Genomic DNA, 21,747 nt, shown 5'->3' with positions numbered 1-21,747 from the left:
GACCTTGAAGAGAAAAGATTCAAGACAATTCTGAAATACACTTTCCAAACTAAATAGTAATTTTTATACATCTTTCCTGAAACACTTTCAAAAGGTTTGATTTTCAGAACATGGAGGCACCTCACCCTTCAACAGATCAGAATTTAGAAGCACTTCAGAAGTTAAGCACCTAAATATTGAGGCCCCAAAATGAGCAGTTGCATTTTAAAATGCAAATCCTAAAAGAAATTAAGCATTATGAAGACAAGCTTTGTACTCAACAGGAAAGAAAATGACCAAGAACCTGCTGATATCAGGCACTGTATGTAAGCAGAATAAGTAATACATCAGAAAACAAACAAATGCAGATGCTAATATGGATAAGGAAGGGGAAAGATGAACTTCATACACTGACCACTTAAATGCACACACTTCTTAGAGACAAGGTTTTTATACTGCAAGCTGTACCCACATAATAGAAGTTTTGTAGACAAATTTGGAAGATAGCCATAAATATGAAAGTTTTGGTTGATGTTACAAATGGAAGTCAGGCAAAACAGAAGCAAAGGGGGAGAGAAAAAAGGTTGGATAAAAATTAAGGTCCAACTAAACTTTATACAGGAATCTGAAAATGAGGGTAAGTCTGAAATACTAAGTTAATCCATTAATTTGTTTTCTGTCTTCTAAAGAAAAAAATTCCAAATTATACAAGATGCACGTATGCAAGTTTAGGATAAAAGTCAACTAGTATGGCAATATTTAGGTGTTCATTCTCTAAATGGAAAATATTGTCAGTAGGGAACAGACAGACACATCTTGTTTCCAGAATTTTCTATTCATAAAAGAGAGATGATCCAGGGCTTTTAGTACTTACTGGTACTATCATGACTCATGCAATACAAACAGAAAAAAGCATCACAAGAGCAACACATACTGGGTACTACCATACTCAAAGCTTTTGGAGGCAGATTTGTGCGGTTTCAGGAGGCCACCAATAAAGGCTGGAACGTCTTCCTCCCCTTCTTTCACTGCAGCACCATGTTCCCTCATTGCTCTAATTTTTTGAGTCCATGAGGGACCACCTGCAGGGACTTCACTTCTTTGAGACAGTAAGAGTGCCAGATGCTCCAGGTACCCAACCAGCATCTCTGCCCTCTCCACAGAGAAGTGCAGGACTTGTCATCTCAGCAAGATACCTTCACACAGTCGATTGCCAGTCATGTGCCAGATTCATCATTTTGCTGGGGAAAGAGCCCTGCTGATCAAAGACTAGCAAGACCTGGGCCAAGTAGAGTGGCATAAAAGATTAATATCACAGATGACATGACAGTATCTTCCCTAACAGCTCTCGTATAGACTGGCATCTACGAAGAGGGAAAACCGATGGAAAGCTAATGGAGAAGGTATGCCGAAGAGCCTTGTTTTTTCATAAATAAAATGAACAAAAACTGTCCACTGCCTGGCAAGATAAACTGTTACATCTTAAGGAATAAGCATATTAAGAACTAAGGTGATAAGCACATTTCATGAGGCTACAGGATTTACTTGACATGATTAAATCCTTGCAGAAGAAAAGAAAGCTGTTGCTAGGAAGGAAACAGACTGCACACTAACATTTAAAAAAAAAAGACACTAGATCTAATAACACTGGGAAATAAAATAATTAAAAGTTATGCATACAACATAACTGTTCTAATCAAAAAAATAGTGTTGATCTAGATACTGTGGAAAACCTTTCCATAAAGACAACCTGTTGTAGACATGGAGATGGAGGGGCAGGACAGAATGTAGCCTGACACTTCACTTAAATATAATCAGTTAAACCTTGTTAAAATTGCAAGATCCAAAAATGAATCATTTGATCAATCTCAGCTGGAAAGCAGCTTCCATGGCATGGGAAACCATTATAGGAGGGGGAGGAGGAAATAGGGTTTCCAGACTACAACCTAGAATCTGAGCAAGTAATCTGAAAGTTGAAGCAACAAATATATTACGGATTACACTGCACGTATGGTATTAATTTGCTTGAGACCATTCAAAATTAAGTCTATAAATATTTCATCTAAGTATACAGATCAGTTTAAAAACAACTCAGTTGCAGTGAATGAGCAATCTTTCCACTAAATTTTATAACCACAACATTATTAACATGCATGTGAGCTTTACAGTAAGGTAGCAGTTCAGACCTACTCCGAGAACCACTGGGAAATTTTAGCTGTAGAGCTTGTTGTAGGTCAGAAGAGGAACATATGCCTGTTCATTTGTGAAATACCTCTAACAAGGAAAAAAAACCCCACTTCTTATTTTCTGTCTTATTTATTTACTTACTCTGAAAAAAACCCCACTTTCAGAGTTGTTTCCATCATAGCCTGATGGTATTAAAAATCTCTTTCAGGTGAGATACGGATGTAAGAATTCATTGTGGGAATAGTATCAAACAATAACAGAGGCTTTTGGACAACAGAACTTCAGCTAGCTTCACTCCAGCATCTGAAATCAGATGTGGAAGTACAGCTGGGAAGAACTTCAGAAAACATTAATTCACCCAAAAAGGAATGCATGTCCCAATGGCAAATTAAGAAAAAAAAAGACAGTCTACAAATTCCCTGAAAGTAGTCTCTCACAGACAGCCAAAACACGAGCAGGAACAATTTGGAGGCAGATCATTTGGACAGGAACATAGTGATGGCTTAACATAGATACATTAAAATTCAAACACACTAATTATACTTTTTTTCTCTCTCCAACACTTTAACAAAGAAATCTTCCATATTATTGAAATAGCGCAATGCTGCCATCAGTACAGCCTACGCAATTAAAAATAACAGATTTTTAAAGCATATATGCCACGCTCAACAACTGGCACTTTGGCAAATGGTATTGTGGCCATGAATGCAACGACATAATAAAACAAAGCTGAGATAGGCACCAAGAGGCTTTTCAACCGTAGAGATGCAGCAGCTAGGATACTGAGTTACAGCCAATTTGTGTTGGAAGCAGAAAAATAGAATCTTCTGTAGGCATGATCCCGTAAGATAACAAAGAGACTGAACTTCTGAGGCACAGACCACTGGCAAAGGCCAGCTGGGTTTCTGATCATTTTTGTTCCTGCTGCGCTTCAGGAAACAGGATTTTGCAAAATTGTTTTAAATAAAGAAGAACACAACTATAGTATGCTCCTAACATTTGTCATCTGTTTTCATATTAGCCAAACTGGAAACTGGGAGATTAACATAGAAACAATGTTATGAAAATTTAATGAAGACGTTAACTAAAGCAAGTATTACTCAAACAACATAATATGCAGGTTTTCTATGTACAGTTCCATACTTTTGACTCTACTTGTTTCTTTTAAACTGGTATTAGTTATCACTACAGTAACAGTCCTCAAACTCACAAACGAGCAATATTCCCCTTTATATGTAGGGACAGTTTAAATCTGTGAAACTTCATTTCTATGAGATGATACAAAGTATAGGATTTTGCTCAAAACAAAGTAAAAATACTGCAAATTATAGTTACAACGCTTCTGTAAAACAGAGGTCATACTTCATCTATTATTCATATGGAAGTATGTGATACTCATTTTAATTTTCCAATACTCCATGGTATCAGTCTTAAAATCTTATTCTTACATTCTTGGTTTTTTCAGTTTGTTGGTTTTTTTTTTTAACTCCATAATGAATAGTACTAATTTGCTGTATTTCTTCTGGTTAATATACAGATGATGCTATTTAGTCTCTCTGCTTTTCAGGAGAAATAAATTTTTTTGAACATAACGAATCGGCTAAAGGTGTTCAATATAAGAACCTTCAAGAAGGAAAAAGAAAAAAGAGCATTTGCTCTACTATACCAGTTTTCATAAAGAAATACACAGACCTTTGTCTTCAAAACAGTGTCACAATCCCAGGCAGTTAAATAGCATTAACTGCATCTAAAACAGTTAAGGTATGCATAACTTTTAATTATTTTAATTTTTATTTCAGACAAAATGTATCATTTCTTAAAAACTGTATTTTACCTCTCTTCTAGTCTTCAATGTAATAGCTGAAACAGTAATCCTGGTTTTCAATTTTTTACAAAGAAAGAAAGGGAAAAGTCCCAAATATTATCATTTCACCCTCTGACAGCTCCCTTATTCTTATCTGGTGCTTCTTAGGAAGGCCTAGTTTACAGAGCTTCTTTAATGCTCTGAAATCTCAGAAAATTTTCAGGAATTTTCTTCATTGCTATGTTCTAACTGAAGAGTTTTGGTTAATATTCAATAAATCGCTAGATATGCTTTTAAGCATGAACACAATACTGACATCTACTGGTGACTGGAATTATAGATTAGTTTCACATAAAATTATTTCAGTACAGAGTAAAAGAAAATAAATTGACAAAATGCTTGTAAAGATTAATATAAACATGAATGCGAGTGATGTAATCTATTTTAAAGCAATGCAAATATTCTAGTTTCATTAAATAACACGAACTTAACAGCTGGCTTCCACTTCTCATTTTAAAACAGAGGAAAATAATAACTAATGAATCCTTAAGGACTAAACATCTATTGTTTGGTCCTGTGACTACAGGCAAGTGAGCCTGATGATTCAGTTGATCCAGTCCTTTGTTTCAATACAGCAGTTGTCCTTTAAACACAAGATTTAACTTCCTTTGCCTGAAAATAATAATTTCATATGAGTTCTGTTTAATAAAAAATGCGAACTTCAAATGTTGATGTGCGGAAGTTAAGAAGCCTTCTGTCTCTTCTCCATAGTTAGTATTACTGGGTCATGCCTCACGAGTTGACAAAAACAATCAAGACATGGCAAGTACATGCAGGCTATGCTCACTGTTTCCTCTACTTTGATGGCTTTCTCCTGTTCCCAGATTTCAGGTCTGAAATTTTTGGTATGATGTATTTCCATGCTTCTCTAAGATGCCATGAATGCTGTTTAACAGGTACCTCTTATTACTGATAAAAGCATCACCATTTCAGCATTTCAATAAAGGAATCTCCTTAATTAAAAGTTTTTTAAAAGGCAGTTCAGCTTGCTCAAGGCAGAAGTACTCACAGGTACAACTCTTTGATTGCAAAAAAAGATTTTACCTCTCCCATAAAACATGCCTAGATTCCTGCCACATTGAAACTATTTATACTTCCACTTATTGATCTTTTCATCATTCATATTCTGCAACATCAATTTCAGAACTCAACTAAAATCCTTGTTTTCAACAACCGAAGCCATAATCCTCTCTGCATGCATTGTAGCTGAACACTTGCCCCAATCCCAAAGAGGACTCTGAAAGAGCAGAACTCCGCAGAACAAAGGCTGTTCACATGACTGATTTCATTAAGGGATTAAAAATTGCATTTAGAATGGATTTCATTACAACAGGTTTGATAAGCTTGGATAAATGAAGCCTAAAACATCCAGGAACCTGATTTAGGCACTCCAAGACCAAGATACTTAAGATGATTTAAATCAGACTTCTTTTTCCTTTCCAAAAATAACCTGGAATTGAAAAATGGGTCCAATAACCTCACAGCAAGCTATTTCATGTCAGGGATGTATGCCTCTTACTTTGTTCTATTTTTATAGAAGACAAACAAATAACACATTGTTTATGTACACTTAACTTTCAATGTAAGTCACTTAAAAACCTCTTCTCTCTAGGCTAAAGCTTTACAAGTAAAATTTCGTATTAAAGTGTTAAGTCAAAACCAGACTTGTACAACACGCAGCTCCCAGGCCAACATGGCCCACCAGCAGGCAAGAGGCAGAGAGCTTAGTCTGCAGTGGGGTGGCAGAGGAACAAGGATTAGTTAGGGAAGGTACTGCACCAGGGAGGGAGCTAATACTGACCCTTGGCAAGAGAGCTGTGAAGACTACTGTTGTAGGAAGTAGGGAATCCTGTGTCAGGATTTTCATGCCCACATACATTGCTGCTCTGCTGCCACAGTGCTACAGTTGTGCAATGAAATTCTGACAAAATCTGCATTACAGCATCTTCATTGGCTCTAATAAAACACTCAAAAATTATTCTAAGTATTGCTTAAATGCTATGTTTTTCACTTCATAAAGAAAGCATCTGACTTTTTCTTAAAGGCACACTCCAAGACTTCCTTGTTATCACTTTTATGTCAAACGCCATTCAAACACACACAGTTATTATACAAAAAGGTAGATAGTTCAAATTAAAATTATTTGGTGATTCATCACAGCATACAATTAGTAAACAGCCACTGAAACAGTTCTCTCACAAGCACACACAGAAGACAAATTAATAAAATGGATCCAAAAAAAGGCGCAACAGAAAACTATTTTTTTAGTAAAACACAGTAAAAACATACATAACAAGGTGCAATCTATATTATCTAAACATACCTTTCCCAGATCTGCAGCCTGTTTTAAAATATCTCTTTTTAGATCTTCTGCTCTCTTGGAATGAAAAGAATTACTTTGACTCTGGATGATAAATACAATTTCTTTTAATTCTGTGAACCAGAAAATAAGAAGATTTAAGGCAAAATAAATTATTTTCAGTTTTGTTCCAAGGCTACTGAGAACCCAGGTGGGGGGGGGGGGAACCTATTACATAGCAAGCTATTTCTTTAGTTACACAAACTTTTCATTAAATAATAAAAAGGCATAATTTAACAGACAAAAAAATCCAAACCAGTCCTTTTAAGGATTAACACATAAAAAGTATGATATGACTAGTAGATGTGCAGCAACAAAGAAACTTATGCCTGCAGTTAACAGTAGCCACAGTCATTAAGTTCCTTTTTCTCCAATATACCAGCACTCATTATTAACAGACTTAAAATGTGTTAGTCATAGAGCAGAATCTGCCCTCGCTATGCAATGGATGAACACGAAATGGAAGAGATGCTTCCTCAATAAAGAGCTTAAAACCCTACCCAGAAACAAACATCAGATGAAGAGAGACTCGTGTGAGAACAACGAGGTACTAGTTTCATCTGGCAGGACAACATCAACCCCTCAAATGCGTGCTTACAGTGTTTAAATGCAGCACAGTTAAGAACTTTCAACAGGAGCGGAGACTGTGAGAAATTTAAAAGAAAATAATGAAGTAGCTTTGCAAACATTTATAGACTGAAAAAAAATGCTGATTAAAAAATACAAGTAGGTGATGAAGGCTGATACCATGGAGAAGCTGAAAACAGCCAGATTTGTTGATGACAGATAGAATAATCTCTCAGCACTTCGAAAGCTAATAAAAACAGGCAGATTCAATCCCATTCAGAAGCAGAACACAGCAGAGGATGAAAAGGTGAAAGGAAGAGGGGAGGACAGATGCCCCTTCCAAAATTCTGAGGAAGTTTGACCTGTGCTGCACAGCCCACCCAAGACCAAGATATAAAACCTCTAGGAGAGCTTTCTAAGCTTACTCTAAGTAAGAGTTACTGGTATTCCACTGAAACCAAACCTTCAATGAGACACAGGAGATGGCAAATTGAAGACAGTCCAGAATGAAAGTTCAGTAGAGAAAATCCAGAGAGTTACGTATGACAAAGCTGCCAGATTTTACTACAGGCAAGGTCTGTGTGAAGATAAACATCCCAAGGAGAGAGCACCTTAGAGAAAGCACGGGAAACTTCTTTTCAGGCAGCACAGTATTTCAACACTTCTAATCTGCAGTTTCACTGCAATATAAATTCAAGTTTTACTTCATGCAATAATTATTTTTAAAATGTATATTCTTGTATCATAGATCAACTCAACCTAAAAGGCCCTTGTTCACAAGATCTTGACCTCTAGGTTAAAAATGTTAACTCAGCAAATAGAGCAGAAATGAGTGAAGAACAGCGGAACAAAGATGGAGAATAAATGTCCAAAGCAGGAAAATAGTAGTCACAAGGAGCGTAAAACTGAGCACATGAAGAAGGATCATGAGAAAAACAGTGGCAACAAAAAGAGCATTAACCCCAAATATCTTTGCTAAGATAAGATGGCCATGTCCAAGACCTGACCATCGATTACATTCGTTTGTTCCTCTGAACAGTTACTTGTTAATGTAGTTAATGACAGCTCAAAGTTGCAGTTTTATGTTTTTCTACCTTTCCCCTGATACTCTTTCCCTCAATGTATTAGCTTCTTCACCAAGACAAACTCTGAAAACATAAAATTCTGTGAGGTTTCTGGTGATAAAGTTGCAGAGATGGCATAAGTACTGACAGATATTAGTTCTGATTTCACATTTTTCCCCACGCAGAGTTCCTTCATGCTCTGACCCACCCAAGCTGCTTAAAAAAACATGCACAATAAAAATGTCCGAATAGCAGCTATTTGCTATCTAGCCAGAAATTTGCTAGATTTCCATGCAAAAATTAAAATTAGACTTCAGTGATGCTAGTGAAAGTCAAAAGGCTAAATATACATGCACAACAGTGAAAATAGCCCCAGAGATAAAAGCAATAACTATACTGCTGTAAATAATTACTGGTTTAGTATCAGTACATTTACAGATATGCAACCATCTGAATTACACTGTTTCACTTACGGTACATTTCACAATAGCTGTGATATCCCACAATAGAATACTTTCCAGGAGTAATCTAATAACTGCTTTGGTGTTAACTGCCTTAATCCAATGGCAATTGGATTCCTCTGCTAGTTGATAAAAAAAATATTCAGTGTATTAAAATATCGGTGTCATCACTGCATGGATGTTTTATAGTCCAGCCAAAAGATGACCCAACATTGGTAAGTGGCATCACTGATCATTGCCATGCCATGGCAAACACTGCCAAAAGGTAGAGAAGGCATCAACAGAAAAGACAGATTCCATGATGATTTATAGCCCAGATATAGCCACCCTAACTTCAAACACTCTCAACACAGTTTGAGTACTTCTGATATTTCTATTTCCTGAATTTTACTAAACTACTTACCCTAGTAACATCCAAAAAACCCCTTTAAAATCAATTCCAAACCACCATTTTTAGTACACTTGATTACTTCTTGAAATTAGAAATAATAATAACCAGTTATTCTCAAACTTCACACCCTTTCATAGTTTTGTAATACATAAAAAGTATGTTGCTTACCACTTCAGAACTCTTGATGTGTCTTAACACTTGCTTAACCAAAATAAAAAAAGGTCATCACTTATGCATTTGCTCTGATACTAAAGAAAATACTTATTTAAATCTTGCATTTTGTTCTCACCTTTCCACCCAAACTTTCCTCGCTAATTCCTAGAGAGCCCAGATAAAATGCAGAACTAGGCCAGGCAGGATATTAGAAGGATATAACTGCAAGAAATACTTCTGATCCTTTCAGAATATTGCAGGTATTTGCAGATCAGACAAAGTATAACATCACCATATTTGCAAGAATCAAATCCAAGAAAAAAAAACCAAAACAAAAAACCCAAAAAAGCCTCAAGGCTACTTCATTCTTCTTCCCTCATTTAATACACAAGTTAAAAAACAAAAAAAAAAAAACAAAAAACAGCCAAAAGCTAGTAAATACTCTTGTGGTGAGAGGAATATCTTCAGAGAGAATGACTCGACCCACCTTGAATCTCAGTCACCGTCTGGAATCGCCCCTCTCTTTCCACAGACTGCAGAAGGAATCTAGAGACCTCATGCTCCCAAGCTCAATGCTTCCTTTAGTTCCCAAAGAAGGCGAAACGCTTGTACACTAGCCTGAAATAGCCAGTGCCTCACTTCAAGAGGAGATTTGCTTTTGTTATTCAAATGTTCTAAAAGCTGAAAATACTGTTGGTCAACAATATGGACTACCATTTGGGACAAATACATCCACCAGTAGAGTACCTGTACATCCACCTGAAGGGCAAGACTCTTTGCCATGGTATGGCAATGATGACCCAACATTGGTAAGTCACATCATTGATCTTTTGGCTGGACTATATCATATCCATGCATGAAACTCTTTGCACACCAGCCAATCCAGAAAGCTACATCACATTCTGAGTAGACAAAGCAACCATTCGTACATGAAGTTCAGTCTCCTCTGTATTATACTTATCTTCCCAATGACTAGGATATCAAGATGTTGATACCCGTCTTCAACGGCTTGGCTAAGGACAGTTAAAAAGACCCTTTAAAACTCTGAAAGTAAAACTACAAATCGTAACTCTGCCTCCTTGTTACAAAGGTACAGCTTATTTATACGGGAGAAAGGGTTTTCTTGTATAAGTTTGAAAAAGAAGAATGAAAAATATCACAGGAACTAAGAACCATCAAGAACTTCATTCTCTGATTCAAGTCCTTCCTTGATTATACCCACCAAAATGGGTTAAGAGAGACTTAAAAAACAACAACAAACGAAACTCTTTCTTAAGAGGAGGCAGAATCTCATTTAAAAAAAAAAGACAACAAACATTAGAAATTATATATTACATCAGAGCAATGGTCCATCTAGTCCAGTGTATTGTCTTTAACAGTAGCAACAGGAAACACTATGTAGGGACACCAAAAGACATTCATTTTCTCCAGTGTTCCTCATACTCTAACAGCATCCCCAACTATTGTACCAGGAAATGCCAGAAGCCACATTGCTGCCTATTTGAAACTGCTGGTATGGTCCACTTCCACTACCTCCTGTGGCAAAAAGTTTCTACATTTTGCTACCTGCTGCATAAAATACTTTTGTTTGTCTGCTTTAAAGTGATCTCCTACTGAAACAAACAATAGATGACAGATGGTAGTTACATCACTAATGTACCATTGAAGCATTCCTAAATATAACTTTTCTAAGTAATGAGATTATATTAAAACTTATGAAAACTGAGCATAGTCAGAATCCAAGAGAGTCTTGTCCATATGTCCCTGGTGTTTTATGAAGTGAGACTCAGCAGGTCTGCTGGGAGTGATGAAAGCAGCAACCAGCAACTGGCTGAGTGGAGATTCCACAGAAAGTGATTAAAGAACACAAAGAGGAAATGGACTTTCTTTGACACCAGATAAGGATGGGTGAACAGGGAAACAGAATACCAAAGCTTCTACAGAAAGGTCCTGACCTTTCAGTGGTAAAACAGATTAATGGAACAGCTGACTTAATTATTTTCCACAAAAGTGGTTATCTGTGTTAGGGACAGAGCTTGCAACTAAGTCCAAAAAAAAAAAGCCAACAAACAAAAACAAGATCTCAGCACCATTCAGAGTTCTGTTAGCAACTCACTAAAAGCATGCTAAGTCTTCCTAGTGTTCAGCTTTGATGTCAGAATGAACTTGCAGCTGCTCAGAAACTGCTGCAACAGAGACATGGTCAAGCTGGCTCTTTTTAAAAAAAGCGCACCCAAGTGCTCAGGGTTTAGAAGAGTGACCAGTACCATAACAGTCCAAGAGGCTTTAAGAATTGAACTGCTATAGTATAGCAGAGGCAGCACTAGGTTCAGTACAGAAATTGCAAGTCCTTATCTCAGGTCTGTAAACTTTTTGCTGAAATGACATCAGACTTGTTTTCAGAAAAGGCAGTAGCTTGCAAAACTTTTGTTCTCATCATTTATGTCACATGTCCAGTAAAAACATATTTTACACCTCAGTATCCTATTAATGTTTGGCATTAAATACTTGTTTCCAGATATTGCAAAGTTATTACAAGTACTTTATAATAACCCTAGTTATTACAAGTACCATGAGAGCCTAGCAGAACTGTAAAATTCAGTTTCATGTCACATTTTTACATGAACTACTACCAAGTATCATGAAATTTGATTTTAAAATACAGTGTACTCCAAAAAGCAATGCATCATTTTCATAGCGCAAGCACACATTTTCAGAAAAACGCTTAACTACAAGAATTGCAAACACAAAGATAGATCAAGAAGCTTCTGTTTGATGAGACTATATGAGTAAATAAAAAAATGAAGTTTTGGGGAATTGGCAGTTAACTAACAATGCTTTTGAGCGTTTAGGCACTGTTCACACAGTCATCTTTCAGAGCACAACCATATTTTATTTATACTAAAAAGGAAGCCACAAGTGAAAACAAATACAGACTATGCAGTACTTACCTCTGCTTCTTTTACTAATTGTTCCGCTTTTTTCAGACTTCTAGAAGAAAGGAGAAAAATCAAAATAAGGATACACACAAAAACTCAAATATTTCTGTAGAGACACAGGGAGTCAAAGCATTCATCAGACTGTAAATGCATACATAGAGGTTTTAACTCAAGAACTAAGGTTTTTTTATTATTAATAATAATTTATTAATATATTATCATTAATTATTAATAATATTATCATTAAGTAATAATAATATTATCATTAAGTAATAATAATATTATCATTAAGTAATAATAATATTATCATTAAGTAATAATAATATTATCATTAAGTAATAATAATATTAATAATATAGATTATATTTATAATTAATAATGTTAATTATATTAATAATATGAATTAATAATATTATTAATAAAATAAATATTAATAAAGTAAAAAGGTTTTCATCATCAAGAACTGAAACTGATCATCTATATGTTTGTATACTATTACACTTACTTAGACAAGACAGCAAAAAAAGAAAAAAGGGAAAGAGAATGCTTTTCCATATATCACGGTTATCATTACATCATAGTATATCACTCAATTTATACCGGAGCTCTTTACGGTAATAGTAACAATGTCTTTTTTTTTTTTTCTTATAAAAATATTTATCTCCTGAGCACAAAGTTTGGAATATGGAACTCTGTAATACAAACACACCTGTTCAGTATATAAAAAAAAAAAGCCCACACACTTTTACTCATTTGATCCACTATCAAGCCACTACTGAAATACAATTCTTAAAGGAAGACTTAAAAGCATTTTATATCAAGACAAATAAATATGAAAAAGTTGTACATAACATGACTTCACTGGGATTTACTCAGGTATCAGATACATTTATGATGGAATTTTAACAAAATGCTGAGGAACAGACAACAGTGACATTGCATTTGCATTGTTAACCAGGAAACCAAGACACACACATAAAAATATCTTAGGAGCATATTCAATTGCTTCTAAATAACAGAGGCTGGGTGGAGACCTGTTGTTTAAGAACTGCTGACTAGTAGAGAAATAGGACTGCAGAAACAGCTCTGCACTTCCTACAAAAGTTGTAGGAAGAAAAACAGAGCCTTCGTTGATGGCACAACTTCTCCCTGGTAACAGCACCTCAGTGCTTCTCCACATGTAAAATCAAGATGGTCTTTACTAATTGCACAAGGATGTTGTAGGATTTACCTTGGTTCAAGCATTTTAAGACCTTCAGACAGAAATCCCATACAAGGCACTCCTCAGTAATAAGCTCATATATAGTTTTCCTACCCTTGGGACTTAATTCCTATTTATAAATACATTTTTTTATCCCCCTCTTTTTTTTAATATCATATCCATCTAATCCTTTTAGTCCTACTTTATCAGATGATCTCTCCAGGTCTGACTTATACACTGAAATGCATAACCTACAACTTCCTTGGTAGCCATCTGTAAGACCTTTTCAAGAATGACTGCATTGCATCCATGCTTATGACCCTTTTTTGCTGACTGGGTCAATAAACTTTAAAAAAATTCTTATAAGACTAAGTAATTTTGATGACTGTACACAGTACTGCCATCTTACAGTGTAATATACACAGTAACATTCTAATTTAATAACATTCTAAGTTAATTGATATCATAAACAACATGGGAAGATTAATTTTCAGTGCAAACAAAGAAGTATGTGTTTTGTGGTACACACTGCGATGAACAACTGTATGTTACAATTACCTTTCTTAAAACACAAAACAAAACAATTGTTGCCTGTTACATTCCTGGTAACACACCAAGAAAAGGAGAAAAAAAATTATTTTGGCCTGAGCAGTTCTAAGGAGGCACCTCTGACTTCATCTGATGGAAGGTTTAGAAACTCTAAAATAGTAGGGAAGCTTTCATAAATTATATCCTGTATAAGAATGATAACATTAAACAGCTGGATTGAGACAATAATGCAATTTGACAAACTGCATCTTAGAAGTAATGAAACGAGAACGACCCAGTCTCCCAAATACGCTGCAGCGGATCAGCAGTTTGCAATAGGGAGATTTTTAATTTATGAAAATTACTGTAGATATAGCAATCATCATCAAAACCAAAAATTATTTAGAAACACATATCTCTGACCATACTTGTATTGCATCTGACATGAGATCACTAGATCTAAATGGCAGTTATAGATTCTAACTCTCAATTCATTCCAGTACTTTGATTTTATTTTCTTCCCTTCAATCTCTTTTATACATGAACAAATATGTTATAAATAGTTACCTATAAAAAAATTGGTAGACAGAAGTCTCTTAAAGGACATACACGCATACACAGCTAACACCCATTATGGTGTTTAATGGTCAGTACTAGCCCTACTGTTAGTTCCTCTAATCTGTTAATTTGAAATTTCATACGCAAGCTTTGAGCCGTGACTTGGGTAGCAATATGTAATAATGCTAATTTAGCAGAGACGCAGCCATTTCCCTCTCATTTTATTATATATTTAACAAAACCAAGAAGAAAGGAAAACCTGTCTCTGAACTACTAAAGGTTATATACTCAAAATCTATTCTCAACAGCAGTAACACTATCAATTTGTAGAAGCTATGCAAAATCGCCAAGGTTTTATTACTGTAAATTCCTAATGCACTCTTCAGCTGATCTGGGAAAAAAAGAAAGTAAATTGCATCCTAAATTATAATTTTATTCCACAACAAAACCACAAAAACCTAATTCTCTTAATACAAGTGTCAATATAAGTCATAAAATCCAGCGTAAGAAACAAATCAGAAGTGCTAAGTTTATCCTAGTAATTCTAAGAATCCATAGGATAAATTAAGATCCTAGTAATACTAGCAGAATAGTGCTACATGCAACTTGCGCCCATTAAAGGTCTCTTATATGCTACACAAAACAGAAAGATATCATATGACACACAGTACCACTGACATAAATGATCAAAATAATGTCACAGATATTCCGCTTTCTGCTCTGGTCTCTTCCCAATGATTTTGTAATGTCTGTAAAATGTTCCTGCTCTGGCAATTAAAATTTGTTACCTGCAGCACTGGTAGTTCAGTCTCATCTTCTGCACCTTCAGGAATTACACTTACAGCAAAAGCTGAAAGAAAAATCAGACTTTTTTCATATTATAGGAGCTCATTTTCACACTTGACGAAGTTCTGCAGCAGAGAAAAAAAACATTTAGGTAGATTTCCACATTAAATGATACTATATTAGTAATAATCTTTATGAGCATAAGACAGTCCATTCTTACAGAATTTATACATTTGCTGCCCGACAATTCTATTCCCATACATTGCTGAAAAAAAATCACTCTTTGATGTGAAGCCAATTTATCTTTGCTTCAAGGCAAATAAATCCCTTTTTTTTTTAAAAAAAATAATCAAATCTCTTCAGTCCAGTAGTTCACTTGACAACAGCAAAACGTGCTATCACATGGGAGACCTGAGTTCCACTCTAGGTTAAAGTTTGGATTACCAAAGCTTCACTTGGAACCACAGAAACTGACAGCAGCTGACTGAAATTTCTGTCAAACTTGAAAACGGCTGTCATACACTTTGAATGCCATCTTTGAACAACAGTCAAACTTTTTAATGTATAAGAGGCCCAAATGAATGTTTACAAAAAGAACGGAGACCTTAAAGAGCTAATTTAGACAGACCTAGCATTATCTTAAACCTTTTATGCTGAGACTACCTTATGCATACACTTCTGGTTTGTATTAGGAAAATAATCATGAAACAGGGTTCCAGCTTTTTTTTTTTCCTTGTTGATGGAGTCATCTAATCAATTTGTCTCAACTTGCTCATTTGTAAAAGTAGTTTCATTTAACGTAAGAAAGCGTTGCTAAAATTCTTCATAAGGAGTCTTTTCTTAAAGGTACTAAAGAGATGCAAATGAAAGTAAATTGCTATAATTTGGAAGGAAGTCAAGATACTACTCATCACGGTCAAATAGATGGTTTTCTTAAAAACTGGGGCGGGGGAAAAAAAAAATCAACAGATTCAAGCGGAGTGTCTCACTGCAAATTTAAGTTATTTATTGCTTGAAATTGATTTCAAAGTGAATTGCTAGCAACTGCCAATTCCTTTGACACGCAAGAAACCTGGAATGTAGGAAAGCAAGAAGACAAGATTTTTCAAAGTCTGTGGCGCTACATCTCTGAGTACCTATAGCCCTACGCTTTTTCAACTGGAGACCAAATTTCATCAACTATATTGTGTCCCTTGCTGACAGCATGTTCTGATCATTTTCCTCCTTCTCTTCCAACGTAACAGTACTCAGGGCTCCAGTTAAGAAATATCTTCCCCTACACAAACCAGATCCACATCTACTTGACATGATCCTAATTACAAGATCAACACAAAACACCCTTATTCCACAAAATGTATTAATTACATAGTATTAACCTGAAGAATTATCACCTTATAAATTCGGCTTATTTGCAAAACTGAACACAAGCAGGTTTTTCATGACTTTCAGTTTTTAATATGCAGCTAAGGAATGGCACACGAGACCTGAAACAACTGTGATTGACAAGGGATGCTGCCTCTCTCACCACAACATTCAACAACCTATGCCACACTGCTTCTAAGATTTATAAAATATTCATGCACATGATCCTTGAAACAAATCAAACAATACTTAGATAACCTGGAACAAAACCAAAGACCTATTTCATACTGTCTTTGAGAAGACAGATAAAGCTCTTCAGGGAATTATTTTAACGATCTACTTTATCTTCATGTTATAGAACCACAGAATTGTTGAGGTTGGAAAGGAACCCTGAAGATCATCTAGTCCACTCTTGCTGCCCAGAGCAGGATGCTCAAGAAGGACCTTGTCTAGTCAGACCAAGTTTTGAGTATTTCCTACAACAGAGACTCCACAAACTCTCTGAGCAACCTCTTCCAGTGTTCAATCACTGTTAGAGAAAATAATAAATTTCTTGTTTAAATGGAATTTCCTGTATTTAATTTTGTGCCAACTACCTCATGTCCTGTTAAGCACCACAGAGTCCGTCTCTGTCATCTTTACTGTCCCCCACCAGTATTTACACATTGGTAAGATCCTCCCTGAACCTTCTCTTCTCTGGGCTGAACAGCCCCAGCTCCTTCAGCCTCTCCTCTTATTGTCAGGTGCTCTAATCTATTCAAAATCTTCATGGTCCTTTGCTGCACTCACTCCATTATGTCCATGCCTCTCTCGTACTGGGGAGCCCAGACCTGGACACAGCACCCCAGGTGTGTCTCACCAGGGCTGAGCAGCGAGGAAGGATCACCTCCCTTGACCTGCTGACCTCTTCCCAATGCAGCCCAGGAGGCTGCTGGCCATCTTTGCCACAACGGTGCACTGCCGGTTCACGGTCAGTTTGTTAACCACCAGGACCCTCAGGTCCTTCTCTGCAAAGCTGCTTTCCAGTGTGCCCCAAGTGTTTAGTGGTGCATGGGGTGACTCCTCACCAGGGACAGGACTTGGCATTTCCCTTCATTGAACTTGGTTTTCCAAGTTTCCTCTTTGTCCACTTCTCCAGTCCACTAAGGTCCCTCTGAATTGTAGCACAACCAGCTGGTGCAACAAACCCTCCTGTCCATTTTGTATCCTCTGCAAACTTGCTGAGGGTGCACTGTCTCATTGTCCAGGTCATTAATAAAGAGGCTACACACTACTGGAGCCATTATCAATGCCTGGAGTGCACCATGCCAGTGATTAGACCCTGTGAGCCCAGCAAGTCAGTTTTCTGTCCATCTCACTGTCCACATATCTAGATGATACTTCATCAGTTTGAGTATGACATAGGAAACAGTACTGAACTTGAAGCTGAGATAAGTAACATCCACTGCTTTCCCACATTCATGAAGGCAGTTGTATCATCACAGAAGTCTTTTGGGTTAGTCAAGCATGATTGCTACTTCATAAAAACATGCTGACTTCTCCCAATCACCTTCTTGTCCTTTGTATGTTGGTCTTGTCCTTCCCTGTTTGGCAATTGTATCTATGATTATTTGCTCCACCACCTTCCCAAGGACTGAGGTGAAACCGGCCCAACCTATAGTTTCCTGATTCTCTTCCTTGCCCTCCTTGAAGACAGGAGTGGCATTTGCTCTCTTCTAATCTTCTGAATCTCCCCCAGTCACCATGGCCTTTCAAAGATTATCAAGAGTAGCCTTGCATTGACATCGTCAAGCTCTGTCAGCACTTGCAGGTGCCTCCCATCAGGTCCTGTGGACTTCTATACATCCAGTTTGTTTAAATGTTCCCTAAATTGGTTCTCCACCAGTGAGAGTAACTCTTCTTTGCTCCAGACTCTGCCATGAGTTTTGGGGGCCTGGGATTGCTGAAGATGGGTCTTACCAGTACAGACCAAGGCAAAGAGGTTTTGAGTTCCTCACCCTCTTCCATGTCCTTCTTTTAACCAAGTCCCTCCCCCGTTTAGAAGGCAGCGCACATTTTCCCTAGTCTACCTTTTGCTGTTGATACACTTGTAGAAGCCCTTTTCCTTGCCTTTCACAAGTTGAATCCCTCACCAGATTCAACTCAAGGTAGACTCTGGCTTTCCTAACGGCACACCTGCACTCTTGGACAGTGCCTCCATATTACTCTTGGACTGACCTGACCCTGTTTCCACCTCTTGCATCCTTACTTTTTATGCTGGAGTTTTGTCAGGAGCTCCTTGTTCATGCATGTGGGCCTCCTGCCATCTTTGCTCACCTTCCTGCATGTGGGGACAGACTCTTAAGCTTTTAGGAGGTGAACCTTGAAAATCAACCAGCTCTCTTGGACCATCTCCCATATCAATCCTTCCATACTGTTGAGGACAGGGGTAGACCGAATATGCCTGACTAAAAATAGATTTTGTTGCAGCTGCCCTGACATACAGTGCAACTTCAACACTCACACATCATTTCTTAAACAAACCAATATTACCACGAACATTAAAGTCTCTCTAAATACCATTATTCTTATTCCCTGTGGTTTCATACATGCAGCCTCCACTTCTTTCCCAACAAATAAACATATTAAAATGACTCAGTATATTTTACATTAAGTATTTCAGGAAGATTTTTTCCAGCAAATACATTTTAATGATAAGACAGGAACTGTTCAGACTATTTTTAAACTACTGAAGAACGATTCACTAAACAGACTACCAGACCCCTGAAGACACCACCAAAAAAAAAAGCCTCAAGAGTCTTCACCAACAGTAACCAAGCTTTTCACTCATGCAGACTGTATGAATTTATTTTAGCAACAAATATGCCACGGCCCCTCCACTGCCTTATTAGCAAATCTGCTATGCGCACGTAATTTGGTACAAGTAAAGCAGTCTTCAGAAGTAAACCGTAATGCACTTGTGGGGTAAGACTTGAATTTACTAACATATGGCCCAGACTGTTCTGGCTAAGCAACCTGATCTCTCAGCCTGGAAATAAATATCCTCTTCTAAGGATTTACTGGGGAAAGGGCGGCACGAGAAGAACATGGCATATAACTTATCAACAAAGGGGCCAGAGGATAGGTAGGAAATACAGTGCCTGGGCACAAGTGGACGTCTCTAAGATGTCCAAGATGAATTCATCCACCCACAATTCACTCCCAAGAGGTTTATGAAAAAGGTGTGCCCAGGAGTGGACCACAGGTAGAAAAATTCTAGCTACACAAAGCAGCTCATGACCAGATCAGTTGGACGACACAGGTAGAAACTGTAAACTCTCCACGGCAAGGATATCTTTTTGTTGCATGTAAAGTACACACGCACAAAGAAGGATGACCTATGTCTGGGAGCTATCAGATGCTGCTATAACAAAACAGTAATTTTTGATGTGCAAACATCATTATTAATTCAGACAACTACAACAGATTTCCTTCAGTATAGAACTCCCTAAGACACACATCAACCTCTGCAGCTCAAGGTACTTTTGCTAAATCCACAATTTCATCTAGTCCCTTTGAGTTTTTTGATGCAATGCAAGCATACCTCAGGTGGACCACTGACTTACCATAGAGCATAGAGAAAATACATTGCAAGAAGCCGCTGATTAGCTGGTAAAAGTGTAAACTGTGTAGGCACCACAGTAACCAAAAAGGCTAGGGTGATTAACTGGATGATTTCTCACAAACAAAGCTATCTAAGCAGAAAAAAACAGCAAGGCACTGTCTTAAGTGCAACCCATAATTTTGCGTTTGTCACTTCATTATTTAATGCGTTGTGTACTTTGAAGTTTAACACAGGTAGCTGTTCACATCATTTGGCACAAGCAGACAGAAGCTAAGTGTGTCAATTGCTATGCCTCCCCTCCTTTTGCTAAATGCTCAAGAACTGAGAACAAGTAAGAAAGTAAAAATTTTAGAAAGGTTTTAAAGCTCTTTATTTTCATCAATCTTATCTTTATTTCCTTTGAAAGCAGATCTGAAAATGCTAGACAACATTTTTTGGACCCATTCAAAACCTGGAAATTTAATCAGAGAATGTAACATAAGCAGCTTCATTTCCTATTTATTTTTCTCAAGTGTTCCATTATTTCAATTAAAATTTTGGTGAGTAAATAGACTTGCTTATAACACCAGAAAGTAAAACTCAGTCATTTATGTTCATTGTTCAGCAGCTGAACTGCAGGAATATGTGCCAACAAACTATTAGGAAAATGGATGTAAATATTGTAGTATTAAAATACAACATACTGTATAAATATATTTGATGTTATAATACCGTATTATAAACATAGAAGTGATCCTTTCTTCAGTACTACCCTTTGGAGTGTAAACAACTTCCAAACATTTACAATTTTATGTCCTTTATGTGCAAAGGATGTTAAAAACTGAGGAGTTAATGCTTTTGCTTTCACAGACAAAATCCATTTAAGGCAGAAAGGGAACACTTCTATTATCTTCCTCCTTTATGGTCTGATTCAAGGCTGACTGACCTCAGAGTCATTCTAATCACCTCACCGGCCTGTGGGTCAGTTTAAATGAGCTACAAAAAAGTTACGAGCTTATGACCTACGTATGGCAAAACCATGACTGATAATAACCACTTCAAATAATGAAAGCCATTGATTATGTTGTACAGAATAGACAAAACATTTGAAATATAATTTCTTTACGCTTCTAATTATAATTTAATGGAAAGCCTACTTTTGTTTTGGTTGGGCGTTGGTTGGGTTTCTTCCCCCTCCCAAGTTTTCAAAGAACGTAAGATTCTATGGATTGACACGATTCCAGAGAAAATCTGCACTGACACTGTCAAAGAGACAGGATCTTCCATAATGAGACTGCCTGGGAGTGCTAGCAAGCAAAATAAATTAGTTTCATGTATTTATATGCAAGCTTTTATAATATTTCTTCATTGTTGCTACCTTATCAGCATCAAAGACCCTGGTCTAGCCAGGTAAGAACAAAGACGCGCAGATTTATCAACCCAAGATGGGCAAAGAGAAAGGGGGGGGAGAAGGGGGTGATGTGAGCAAATTTCCAGCATCTGAAGCTTTTCATAAAATAAAAGCAACTCATTTTATTTCTTTACTAAATTTCTTCAAGCTATGGGAAGAAGACAGCTGAAATTACCACTGAAATGTCTAAATGAGTGCTGTATACACCAGTACCTCTACAAAAGGCAAGCAAAGAAAAACAGTAGAAGAAAAAGCATAATCATTATCCCTTCTGATTGTCTAGAAGTTAGGCCAAACAAAATCATCTGAATACGTTTTCCCATTCTGCAAGCTGCCACCTGCAAGCTGGAATTT

At 36.8% G+C, this 21,747-nt stretch overlaps 1 protein-coding gene across 2 annotated transcripts in view; it reads right to left on the bottom strand.

The window, feature by feature from the left end:
• Positions 1–21,747, bottom strand: part of B3GLCT (beta 3-glucosyltransferase) — a 65,939-nt gene that overhangs the window by 42,499 nt on the left and 1,693 nt on the right. The window contains exons 2-4 of one of the 2 annotated variants that reach the window (XM_075084624.1): positions 15,040–15,101; positions 11,977–12,016; positions 6,354–6,463 (exon numbers count right to left, since the gene is read on the bottom strand). In XM_075084624.1, coding sequence (XP_074940725.1) covers positions 6,354–6,463; positions 11,977–12,016; positions 15,040–15,101 — 212 coding nt within the window. The remainder of the gene's footprint in view (positions 1–6,353; positions 6,464–11,976; positions 12,017–15,039; positions 15,102–21,747) is intronic. The other variant, XM_075084631.1, reaches the window with a different exon arrangement.

The sequence above is a fragment of the Phalacrocorax aristotelis genome, chromosome 1 (genome assembly GCF_949628215.1).
Source record: "Phalacrocorax aristotelis chromosome 1, bGulAri2.1, whole genome shotgun sequence".
Taxonomy (NCBI): Eukaryota; Metazoa; Chordata; class Aves; order Suliformes; family Phalacrocoracidae; genus Phalacrocorax; species Phalacrocorax aristotelis.
Note: the sequence above shows the minus strand (reverse complement) of the source record. Positions and strands in the feature narration are given on the sequence as shown.